The sequence below is a fragment of the Macrosteles quadrilineatus genome, unplaced genomic scaffold, assembly GCF_028750875.1.
Source record: "Macrosteles quadrilineatus isolate MER2022 unplaced genomic scaffold, UCM_ALF_1.0 Scaffold_9__3_contigs__length_116548681, whole genome shotgun sequence".
Taxonomy (NCBI): Eukaryota; Metazoa; Arthropoda; class Insecta; order Hemiptera; family Cicadellidae; genus Macrosteles; species Macrosteles quadrilineatus.
In genome coordinates this window covers 70,329,452-70,342,685 of record NW_026542602.1, presented here as the reverse complement: position 1 = coordinate 70,342,685, position 13,234 = coordinate 70,329,452, and the positions used below count along the sequence as shown (strand labels likewise).

General features: G+C 31.2%; 1 protein-coding gene across 1 annotated transcript in view; it reads left to right on the top strand.

The window, feature by feature from the left end:
- The window catches only part of LOC129003559 (BAI1-associated protein 3-like), a 223,564-nt gene that overhangs the window by 169,876 nt on the left and 40,454 nt on the right, over positions 1-13,234 (top strand). Inside the window, exon 7 of the mRNA XM_054431856.1 lies at positions 7,771-7,837. Within this exon, the coding sequence (XP_054287831.1) occupies positions 7,771-7,837 (67 nt within the window). The remainder of the gene's footprint in view (positions 1-7,770; positions 7,838-13,234) is intronic.

Sequence of the window (13,234 nt, the reverse complement as noted above, 5' to 3'; positions counted from 1 at the left end):
CTTTGACACATAGTTATTGGGATTGAGTGATATCCTACCTATTATCCAGGCTATCATAGAGCCAACTTGCAAGACGCCACAAGCAGTCTAAGCGAATACCTTTGCTGTGGTCTCTAGCCGTAATAGATCCCGTATCTATGTAACTATGTCATCAACAAAGGGGCTGACATTTCAATTACTATTTCTGTTTAAACAATGTGAATTAGAAACGAAAAATACAACTAATGAGTTCACTTTCATTTCAAAATAATTGTCACTACTTTAATTAGTAATTCACATAGATCACGTCACTCTGAAGAGAGTTCTCTTTGTCGTTACGAACTCATACACAATTTATCAGTGAGGCTACAAAATAAATCATAAGCATTGGGTTTCTCCTTCAAACTGTTTTAAAATCTCTATTTTATATAAGTTACAGTATTTTAGATATGAACAGCACTAATACTGTAGTAGAAGAGAAATTGTTTTTGCTTGTTGAAAAGAGAAAAGGGCTTTTGATAAAAATTCGGCCAAACATCTGAACATAAAAAATAGGGTTTCTTTACAATAAAAACATACGAAAAATACTGGACTAGTTATGAAATATACTAAAATAATAAAACGTCATTCGTATTGTTAAATGATGCGTATGAAACCCATGTTGAACAGTAATTGAAATTGTATAGGAAACTAACAATGCATACACATAAGTAGATTATTTGTGTTCCATCATAACTATGATGTTTAGAAAGGATTTGAAAACGTTGATCCCTACTGTAGTTTTGATGAAAGAGGAGGCTTAAAGGGATTCTCAAATCTAATCCCTCTTTAGTTGAGGCATAATGAGCCCTGCATTCAGTTCAGCGGCCTCTTTAATATTGGAAGGTACTCTATTATTTTCAATTGAGTACTAAACAAAACACTGTTCGGTTGGATGGAAAAATACATTTCCGTACATGAATTATATGAAATAACACTGTCAACATACCCTACAGTACTTTTAATATTCTTTATTTTATAATAATACTGATTTTACAAAAAATTAAATATTCTTTGATGAATGTGCTTTTAAAATGTATTATACTGTACTGATACCTTCATTTTAAAATGCGTGTAGTCTTTGAACTAACTTCATATTTTTGTTAATTTGTTTGGACATATGAACTACAATAGTTTCTTATACAGTGGTTTCAATAGGTGAAAAATATATTGGGACATTTGTATGGTAAACTACATTTTGAGTATTAAAGAATTTAAACTGGCTATAAGTTTATAGTTTACTAGTTATAGTTAAAAAATTCCTACAAAATTGATTAATTCCACTAACATATTTTCCGTGTGGAATTCCGTAACAACTTAATTAACTGAGGAACACGCTTAATCGGTTTTGCTAATTACATTTATAGATAGATCTCCTTGTCGCTCAGAAACTTACTGTCTTACATAATCTTGTCTATTGCATTTTATCTGCTTTGTGTTTGTTGTATTTATCAGTATAAATGGAAATTTTCAGTTTGACAGGTCGTTTTCGTGAATTGCTGTTAATCCATGATGATAAGTGAAATGAAAATATGCACGAATAATGGATTTATTTGATTAATGGCTTGTATGGCATAATTTACTGCAACCAATACTTTTATATTTACTTGTAATAGTTTTGATAATGTTTTAATTATAAAAAAACAGTTAACTGACCGTAGCTCTATTTTTGCCAATATGATATATATTTTTTTTAACAAATTTGTTTCGAAAGATTTCTTGATGTAACAAATATTAAGTCATCGACCCACAAAAACTATATACCTGTAAATGACTTTCAGGTGTTTGTATAGTATATTTGTAGAAATCAAACGACTAAACAAAAAAATCAACTTTATTTTTTGATAGACTAACCAAGGTAATTTTACGATTTCGATTCGAAAATTATACAGTTTACTGAAGATGATTTAAAGAATGGAACGAATCTGGGAAACTAATTTGGTTTCAACACCTTGTCATTTACTTTACAGGCTTAGGGGAGAAAGGAATCAAAAGTAACTTTCCATTATTTGCCTTCCAGCCTTAAAAGAAAAATTGTCATATTTTCAATTCAGTTTTCTTTAACGAAACTGGTGAAGTAGTTTTATATATTACTTTTAACTAGGGTTTAATAAATTTAAATCCTTCATCTTGTTGGATTTTATATGTTACGAAACAATATGGGCAGGCTATCTCACAGTTAACTTCTATATTAATGCATAAGAGATTGATAATTTATCAACTTTTTTTATATGTAGTTGTGGCAATGTAAGGGTTTTGTGGTAGGAGGGGTCAAATATTGTAAAGAGGAAGTTTTGGAAATGATGGGTGAGTAATCTGAAAGAGTTAAAACCGTTGACTATAAATAACCAATTTATATTACTGTCGATTCGCACTTTCATAAAACATGAAAGTACAAAAACATGTAAAACAACTCTTGTAATATATTTACACTTGTACTGTTTAATCACAAGACGGTAAAGACATAAAAAAAGATGGTAAGTGGGTCCAACTCCAATCATCATCATACCCAATAGATGAATGACAAGAATCTCAATGGCGTCCCTTACATACTATTGGCTACCGTAAGTGCCGGCCAATAAGTTTCTATAAGTACAACTGGAGTCAAAATTCACTTGTAATTCGCCTATTGGGTCTGATGATGATTTGAGTGTCCAATCGAAATCGATCACCACAAGTTTATATATATATATATATACACCATCTTGTGAGTAAGAAGTACAAGTGAAAATACTGTATTACAAGTTGTTATGTTTATACTGTCAGGTAATTTAATTACACATACCACGCTGATCAAGAAGCTACGTATATAAAAGCAACGATTCATCTAGTTAATTCATCTAGTTAATCTAGTTAGTTCTAGTATTCAACTCCTGATTTTAACATACGTAGGTGTTTGAAACATGATTATTGAGATTGAGTGATTTCCTGTGTATTACCCAGGGTATCATGGAACCAACTTGCAAGACGCCAAAAGCAGTCTTCGCATACCTTTGATGTGGTCCCTTTAGCACTAATAGATCCTGTATCAGAACTTATCAGCCTGCCCTTAATAGGGAGCTTCAAATAATACAGGGTGTCATGTGGGGAATATTCTCTCTTGATTAAAATACCCCCGTTGCAGCAAACGTGCAGACTTGGTGAATTTCCGTGTACCTAGTTAGATTTAAGATAAGATATTGCTTTAAAATTGTTAGATTTATTTCCTATTTAAGTAATATTAAGTACTCAAGTACTTAGGTTTGCTACTGCAGGAAAGGGAATTAAGTGCGTTATTTGTTCATGTGTAATGTATGTGTTATTATTATAGTCGGTGAAGTGATTATTATTACATTGTATAAGTGTTACAATGTGAAAATAGAAAAAGGCGACAAGTATATAAGTATTAGTGATTAACATATAGGGACCTATTCAAGACAAGTATGTAGTATACAAGATACAATTTTAAGTTTTTCAACCTCCCGTGCTTTAACACATGGCTGGACATGGAATTGTATAACGCTTTTTTATTTGTACAGATTTTTGAGTTAAACTGAAAATACACGTAGCTAGGTTTACTTACATAAGAGAATATTATAACTATCGGACTTAAACAGGAATTGAGAACGTTTATTCACCGTGTAGTTTTGATGAAAGAGGAGGGTTAAAGGGATTCCCAAATCTAATCTCCCTTTGGTGGAGTCATAATGAGCCCTTTATTCAGTTCAGCGGTCCCTCTATTATTTTTTTTATCAAAAATGTTTTTTTCTTTTCATAATTAGTATTTTTTTTATTACTAAAGATTATGTTGTGTTTTTTTTCTCAATGTATTTTTATAAATCTAAAAACAAAGATAAGATTAGTTAAGGTGTGGTAATACATATTGCTCAACCTTAAAATATTTAAAACAAAATTAAATGCTTTGTAATTAATTTTGTGTAATAATGTAATTTTACTAGTTTTTTTATTATTTCTAAGTTTTATTTTTATTTCATAGTAGTTTCCAATAATGATATTTACAGTTAAACAAATTTTATGGGGTTCCTCATTCACACTTGAATTGTATAACTATATTTACAAATATCGATATCATAAACATTTTATTCTTTACATTTTATTCTAAATGTAATATAAAAGAAACCTCTTCAAAAGTCAATCCTATATTTACGCAATCAAAACATTTAATGTTGAGGATTCCTAAGCAACTTAATTAACTGCACGCGCTTCATCACTTTTGCTAATCACATTTATAAGAAGCTCCTCGTCGCTTTGTAATTAACTGTCTGTTCTGACTTATACAAACATGTCAATTAAATTTACTCTGTTTCATAACTCTGTTTTTTAACTCATCAGGCAATAATTAGTCACGGGACATTATCTATTAATTTATTATGCTGAAAGACCCTTCTCATAATGTGAAAGGACTATTAAAAGTTCAGTGTCGAAAAAGTAAAATAACGTACAACACATTGTCCCAATTAGTTCATATAATTTTGAATTTGACTGTCGAAGGAGGTAGAAAATCCTTGTTCAAGTTTTATTCAGTTTTAGAAAATAAACATGAATAAAACCACCGATAGAATGCGCTGATTTCTGTTGAATAGACAAACTTTTCAATCAAGCCAAACTGAAAACCACATATTTTCAGTCATAACCCCATCACATAACCTAACTCATTACCAAAAACTTCGGAAGAAATAGAGTTTTAGACTTTTGAACACACTGTGAATGGCTTTTTGTTTATATTTGTTAATAAAATAATTGGCTGCAGCCAGTCAATATTCATGCGATTTCTGCATCAGTGATCATTTCATTATATTGGGATTTATTTAACTCATTAAAAGAGTTTTTGTTTTACAGCTTACGGCGGAATAGTAAAAGAAAAGAATAATCGTAATAACTAATTCGGTTGAGCCTCATCGTTTACCTTAGGGTTTAAGAAGAAGATTTTAAAGTGGTGGTATTCCACCCTATTTATTTTTCCTTTATATAATTTTCCTTCGAATGTGTTTTTTATTTAAATAAAACGTTATAATCAAAAAGAAAAGTAAACGATGTGTAACTCAATTTAAGGGAAACAATTATTTATAAGAAGTACAGTTTTTATTTATGAATCAATAATCTTTTTCAGGAGAAAGTAGTAGTAGTATAAAACTCCTCCCAGGTGTTTAATTAATGGAAATTATTAATAATCTATTATACATTTTCATAAAAAAAAAAACAGTATTTATTTAACATGCATCACTAAGAGTAGATAATTTCACATAAAATAATTTATTATTGATTTAGTATCGATATCATAGTCAATAGTAAGTTACGATTTATATTTTAAAATTATTTTATATGACCTTGAATAACAGTAAATTGAGATCAGTGCTTCCTAAAACGACCCTTCCCTAAATCATTAACCGGATAGTAAAATGTAAAGAAACAAACTACAGTATAGTTGTTCAATTATTTATCAGTTTAACAGCTTAACAATACCAACGTGTTATCGAGTACAAGGTATAGCTTTTGATGTTTAATTACATAAATAATTTATCATAATTAATTTCAACTAGCAAGGCTCAATAGCAATAAAGGGACCACATCAAAGGCCGTCGGCTCCAGTGACATCTAACTACCTGCTCTGTTTGAAACAGTTGGCGAGGCACACACATTTATATCCCACATACAGTTGTATGCAAATTTGTGAAATGTAAATGGAAACTATGTATAAATGTGTTACTGTAATGAGATAAAATTAGCATAACATATTATTGCTAGATAGGAGATTATTTAGGAGTAAAGGATATAATACAGTTTACCTAACCCGCCATGTTAAACTTCCCTATCCCAAGCGTGATGTATACAACTTCCTTACATCTCGAGTGATGTAAAGTATCAAAAACTCACTCGGTGATGTAATGAACCCCATTTAAATAACATTGAGTGATTAACTTAAAAAATATACCTCTATGGAGTAACGACGTTCAACGCTAGAAATCAGCTGTGCGCTTGAATTTTATTGTTATGTTTTGAAGAATTTTCCTAACCTAGCTTTTGTTTGTAAATGAACGTTACTGTTAGAAGATGAGTGAAATGGATAATGAAAAATATTGTTCGTAACCTCCTGTATATTGTCGGGTCAGGTAAAATCTTGTACGTTGCACGTTACGCAAGAGCGTGTTTACATCACTTAGGTAAATTATGCAACTCGCTTCCGCTCGTTGCACAACATTCACCTGCGTGATGTAAAAACGCTCTTACTACTACACTTGTAAGGTAAATAGCTATTACAGCATACAATTATAATGTATACGTTTGGGGTGTTTTGATAAAGCTCTCTGAGCACTGCGGGTTACAATATGTTTTTGTGTTTTTTTCTAAAAATGTAAACATATTAAAACAGGAATTGCACAGAGTATTACAAACACTACACTTGTTACATTATGAATGTATGCTATGTTTATCAACCGTGTAATATACATTACTCTTAAGTATATTATATTATATAGGATATAAAATACTTTAAATTATATCCTTCTTTGAGATTGCCTGTCCACATGGGCACAGAACATATGGCATTAGAAATTGTTTACAAGTTACTTATATCCTCTTTTAAATAAAAAATAATTTGTTTTAACACATAATTTACGAATTCACCTCATGTTTTATCATACAATATATAAGTGTTTGAGTTACTATAAAAATTATTTTTTCAACACAAACTTACACAGGCCTAAGAGGCCTAGGAGGTCAAATTGTTGCCGCTGCTTTTCCATTTGCATGTTATTGAAGCGGTATCAACCCCTTTCACATTTATTTAACTTTCATTCAGCTTTATTTCCTTGGGGTTTATCTTTATTACACCCAAAATCCACTATTTAAAAGTATTTTCCTTTCGAGAACTATGACTGTTTAAACTTTATAAACGCATTTTGTGGATAGTTTTTCATGGCTTAGCTTCGAACTAAGTGAACCTTACATTAAATACACACTGAAACACTTCGTTATCCAGCAACCCTAACAGATTTTATAACTAGTTATAACTTATTACAGTCTTACAAAAATAACGTTAGAGATTTAAGACATTTAAAACCATATATATTTTTTTATATTAAACATTTTACCAAAATTCCTATTTTTTATATACCGATCCTCTGCGCATTTCAATCAAACAAAAAGTAATACAAAAGAGACTAAATTAGTAATTTATATTCTGCTTTCACATTATCATAAAAAATTGCAAACGTATTATGAAACCGTTGTGTTTGAAAATCATCTTAAATTGACACCGTTACTTGATATTGTGAACTGAAGTAATATAGGAGTTATTATGGTTAATAAACAAGTTAATTATGTCTTCCATGTACCCTACTCCTTGCTCCTATTAGCAGTTTTATATTATTACCTTTTATAATATTGAAATTAGTAACAATCGCTGTTTCTTCTTCAATAGTTACACTTATTAGCAATTTATATTTAATTTAGAAATATTTACACAAGAACGTTTTCCAATGGTACTTTTTATGGTTTTAAAAGGAAAATGTAGTAAATCTTAATTGGTTTTAGAATATGAACAATTCTATTCTAAATTTACACGTAAATTACTTTATGTACTTAATTGATGTACAGTATTTTTTATTTCCGTCCAACTATTATGATTGCCGACATTGCTTACTTATTGTAACCACTGTATAAATTAGTTATGTGTGCGATATGATAAAATTAAGTAACCATATGATTAAATACTAATTTATTTAAAAATTAATCGAAATAAATCTGTTTCAGCCGCCTATTGTGGTACTCAATGTGGTAGTGCTGGAAGCAGAGGGCCTGGAAGCTAAAGATGCGAATGGTGAGTGGAAAAATTATAGTTTACTATTATTATTTAAATTTTTTGCATGTTTTTATAGCCTCCTGTAATATAAGGCCGCACCAGACAAAAGTGGCAACACCGCAAAACCGGCCTATTGAAGAAGCTGCTGCACTAAGTCATAGTGGAGTGCCTGCGCAATGTTTACGTTTGCACGTTTGTTATTACTGCTGTTGCCATGGGAACAGACCCGCCAGTGCGACGTTGCCACACACTACCGTAGATTTTAATAGAAGGGGTTCTGATATTTTATATATAACAGAAGTATAAGTCCGTCTCATTTTCCCCGTTTAAGCCGATGATTTTGCAATGTAACTTAAGCAAAAAAGGCAGGACACAATAGTAAATGAAATTAATTAATTTTACTTATTATTCTTAATTTAAACCGATGACTGTAAATTACTATAAACGTTTTAAATCATGTTAGCAAAACATTTTTCTGGATTCTGATGATTAAACTGTATGCAGCGATATTCTAACGTCAAAATTACGTAGTGAATTCATTGAAATATACCTTTGAAATTTACGTTAATAAAACCAAGGTAAGGTAATTAAGAAAAGTGGATTTCAATGTTGGCGCCATCACGTTTTTATAAACTATTATCTTAAGTGGATGAATCCCTTAGAGGTTTAAAATATTCATTTGATTTAACACAAGTTTTCGAAAGTTAAGTGTACTTTATTTGTTTTATTTTATTTTCATTTTCAAAGTGTTTTAATAGCAGACTAGCATAATAGATTAAGTTATACAATAAATCGCAAATAATGGTATTTATATACTTGTATTTTTATGTGTCATTATTTAAATATTCTATTGTGTTTTAAAATGTAACCAAGCAAAGGCAGATCCACTAAAGCTTTTTGAGTTATTCCTTAAAATACTAATACCTTACCAAATATTTCCAATTAGTTTTGAATGATTTTAAAATCTAAGTATCCATTTGCTCCACAAATTAAAGAGATGTTGAACCCTTTTGTTATGTATACATACAAATAAACTTAGGATTTTATATACCTCCGTTTACTTTATGTACTCAATACTTTAACCTACAAGAAATACTCTCAAGGCTAATTTTACTAGTTTTATATTAAAACTTAGCATTTTAAATTCAGGATAGTCACAGTCCTAAAAACATCTCACCACCGTGATGTAGCTTACGTATGCAGGTTTGTCCACATCATCATTGGTCAATATTGCAGAGTATTGTGTGTTGTAGTGAACAGTGTGGAATGTTGAACAAGGAATTATGCAACCCCTAACATCCTGCAATAGTGTTGGTCGCATAATATACAATTGTTTGTACTTTTATTTAGCTGGGGTTGTACACACCGATTATAAAAAAAAATTGTAATCAATTTCTAAATGTTATACGTTGTAGTTCAGTAGGTTACGGACTTATAACTTATAATTTATTTCTACAGGAAGTTTTGTGTCTTTTAAAAGTACATTTAATATTTTAAATTTTCATTTTGTGCCTTTTTTCGCCAATGGCACTTTTGAACATTTTAAAAGGGAACGGTCTAAACTGGTCTTGTTACTATCTGTCTACGGGTTTTTTGGATAGCACCATTTTCTTTTTTAAGAGGTTGGCAGCCTCTTTTAACCTTGCAATACCCGTCCACATAGACTAACCGCCCGTGCGTGGATCGTTTACATCAAAGCAAGGAGTGAGCCGGTACAGTACAAAGGTGATATGTACTGTACTGATAAAATGTTTTCGGCAGTGACCAGGATCCGAACCCACGACATCGCTGCCTTGGGCCCGAAGTCCGTGACGCTACCGACTCACTCAAATCTTAGTCTTATGTGATCGTTGCTCAATTCATAGCCCAATGACAAATTTCATCTTTGTCTGGAAACGACCTCGTTTGGACGATTTCAAGCAAATATCGATAGCTAATGTCGAAAAAATCACATATATTTGTTAGTTATCTTATAATTAATTAGTAAAACAAATTTTCTAGCTGAATCGAGAATCTTAAGAGTAAATCCTTTTCTAAGTCTTAACATTAATTTCAGAACAACTGAAATTTCCGTCCAAAAAGTTTGTTTTAAACAATTTATATTGTAATACGTGTACTACAATTGTTGCAAGTTCAATTGATAAATAGTTTATAGAGTGAGTAGCAAAGATGACTAGATGTGTTTGAGCCATGAGATGTAATTTGATTCGGTATCACGATCAAGTACACAGAAACGTCTTTGAACTGTTATAGCTTTGTTGCGCCCACTTCTCATCTCTTAGCACAAGTTTACTGTTTCTCCTTAGATGCCGACGCACATGATTCTGGAATATACTGAATATCGTTTGTTAAATATTTTCAGAATTTGGTAGTTACATATCCAAAGATACCTTAGAGCATGCTTAGTGTAACCGGTGTTTGAATTATGGTTAATTCTTTCCATACACACATTACCAGGTAAGGTTAAAAAGAGGTTGGCATGACTGAATTCCTTCACTAAAATAGTTTGGTTACACTGTATTGGGAAACTGCTGTTTCATTGTTGTCGTTGACGTTTGCAGTTCCTTAAAATATTTAACTTTGATCTAAAAACCTCTTAATATAAAAAACAGCTGTTTTAGTAAAATAGAACGTATAGGAGATTATTTATCAAAGCTACTCCACATAAAATAGCTTCAAACCTTGGAGTAAACAGTTCGTAGAAATGGGATCAGTGAAAAAACTGTACACTCCTGGGAGACCTATATCAGTGGCAACAATGGAAAACGTAAGACAGTTTTGCCTAAAGCTGGGTTTTCCTAGACGCGGAGTCGGCCAGCGGAGAGCGGACAACGGAGAGCGGACTCAGCTTGTCTTAGGTAATTTAATGTTACTGTTTTCCTAGCAGCGGAGCGGAATGCCATGTTAATTTCAATTCCGCTCTCCGTTGTCCGCTCTCCGTTGTCCGCTCTCCGCTGGCCGACTCCGCGTCTAGGAAAACCCAGCTTTAGAAGTCCAGATTTAACATTGATTTTACTTATGTCGTCATAAACATCATATACTTCACAAAATACGTACTCTTTCTTTTTTTACGTAATGAAAAATAATAAATTCCGAGCAAATATAAGCCATTTGTTTGCATTGTCCGTATTATACAATTAAGATGCAACTAATCTGCAAGGTAAGTGTCTAACTGTTCTTGTGTATTCTTTAATTTGAAGATATTTTAATCATAGGTAGCAACATTAAAATTACCCATAAAAATAGAGATTTGAATCAGTCAACAGGTTGGGCAATAACATCACATGCAAGTAGGACATCAGTTAGATGGAGTGTGAATATTTTACTGAATGGACTAGAGGACATGGGTTATGCAAATCGTCCAGTGTAGATTATACACTATACTGCAATCCCTAGACGTTGTAGATTCATAGACATAAACCAAAATCGTATTTATGGTTCTATCTTGTAATTATTGTAAGTATATTAACGAAATTGATATATTATGACATTAAAAGATAAGCCTAAAACATCCATTCAACAACACATTGTAACATGTACAAAATTGTTAACATTGTACAACATTGTAAAAATTCAACAACAAAAATGGTTTCACCTGAAATACTTCGAATATAAATCCAGTAATGCTTTTACTTAATATTTTATATAGGCCTACATATAATTTAGATACAGGATATTTTCTTTGCTTATAGACTAAATTTGCATTTCATAAACTACAATATATAAGCTATGTATACAACATTTCTCTAGAGTTATTTTCAGTGCATAGCGTTCACCGGAATTTACAGAACTACCAACTTAATAAGCAGATTTTCTATGGAAAAGTAACATATTATATTAATTTCACTATCGTTTTCACACTTAAGTGGCTTCAAAGTGTGCGATTATAACCCTTAATTAATAGATGCATTTAAAGGACGGCGCATTCACTTCACCTACTGAACCACTGTGATTTACAATGGTGGCACTGTTACCTATGGTTTAAAGTTTGCGATATGAAAATTAAAAAATAAAACCCACTAAATACATACACCGTAATAAACTGTCGTAGCTCAAAAGGTTATTGAGTGAAGGGTCTTCATAAGACATAATTAAGTATCCTTTGAGGAAGTTGAGCCATTATTGGCTAGAAGGTTATATACTCGTGTATCTTCGTGCTAGTCTTTATACAAATTGACAGGGAATGAAATTGTTCTTCAAGAATAGAATATTTAATCTGTTTAGAACTATCTTATTCACTCGCTTCTTCTTGGAGGAGATAAAATAGCAAATTTTGTGTGTGTACGAAATTGTGTAGCAAGAAATAATACATAACATTGAAAATTAATAATGCTGTAATACTCTAATAATCATAATGCTATATTTACTCCAGTTCTTATTGACCTAATTCATATTGTACGTTTTCTGTCAAACAGTCTTATCCCGACTTATTTTCTCTAATAAATTGTAAATTTTTCTTATATAATTTTATTGTAATAATTGATAATAAGGTACTTAAGATTGACTAATCTTACAGTCTTTTTGCAATAATAATCTGATAGGATTTCTTTCCTTTGCTATCGGCGTTAAAATTATAGTTTTGCATACAGGAAAATGAAAATATTAAATAAAATTAATCAGAATCTTGTTTACATAAAGGTTTATGGCAATAATTAAAATCCTTTAACGTATAGAATTAATGAAATAAACCTTTTCCCAAAATGCTACAGGATTTTTTTTTTTCAAGATAAACCGTTATGTTATAATTAGATCTGATATTTATTATTTCACCTACTATGCTAATAAATTATCAAGAAAGAAAAACCAACACTCATAGATAACTCCTGCAGAGAATTTATGCAGTATTAATGTTGTAGGACAACTAACTTATGTAGCTAAGGTGTTACATGTGCAAACGTGCTTGTACTCAGCAAATAGCTATTGTTGTAGTTAAACTCTGAAAACGGTCTGAAGATTAACTTGTATTAACACGTAAAATTGTGCAACATGTGTTCACTTATCTTTCGAAACAAGTTAGGTATTCCTAAATATTCCTATAGAATTGAATCATGATAAAACTATTGCAATGGACACATTTGTTGTTCAATATTGCTAAAGTGTTTAAGGAAGTGAGACACAAATTCTGCCAGAATTATATATTTACCAACCCAACACGTCATGCCATCTCATAAAAGTAGCACGTTTTAAAGGAAAAAGTGTTATATTGTAATCGTGTATAAATGGCAGTAATACGTTTACATGAATTAAAAAAGAGCCAAAATAGTTAAACTTAGGGTATATGTTTTATAATCTACAGCTTCAAGCTGTTGCTGTATAATCTACACTGGACGACCTGCATAACCCATGTTCTCTAGTCCATTCCCCGCTCTCTCAGTAAAATATTCACACCCCATTTAACTCATGTCCTACTTGCAT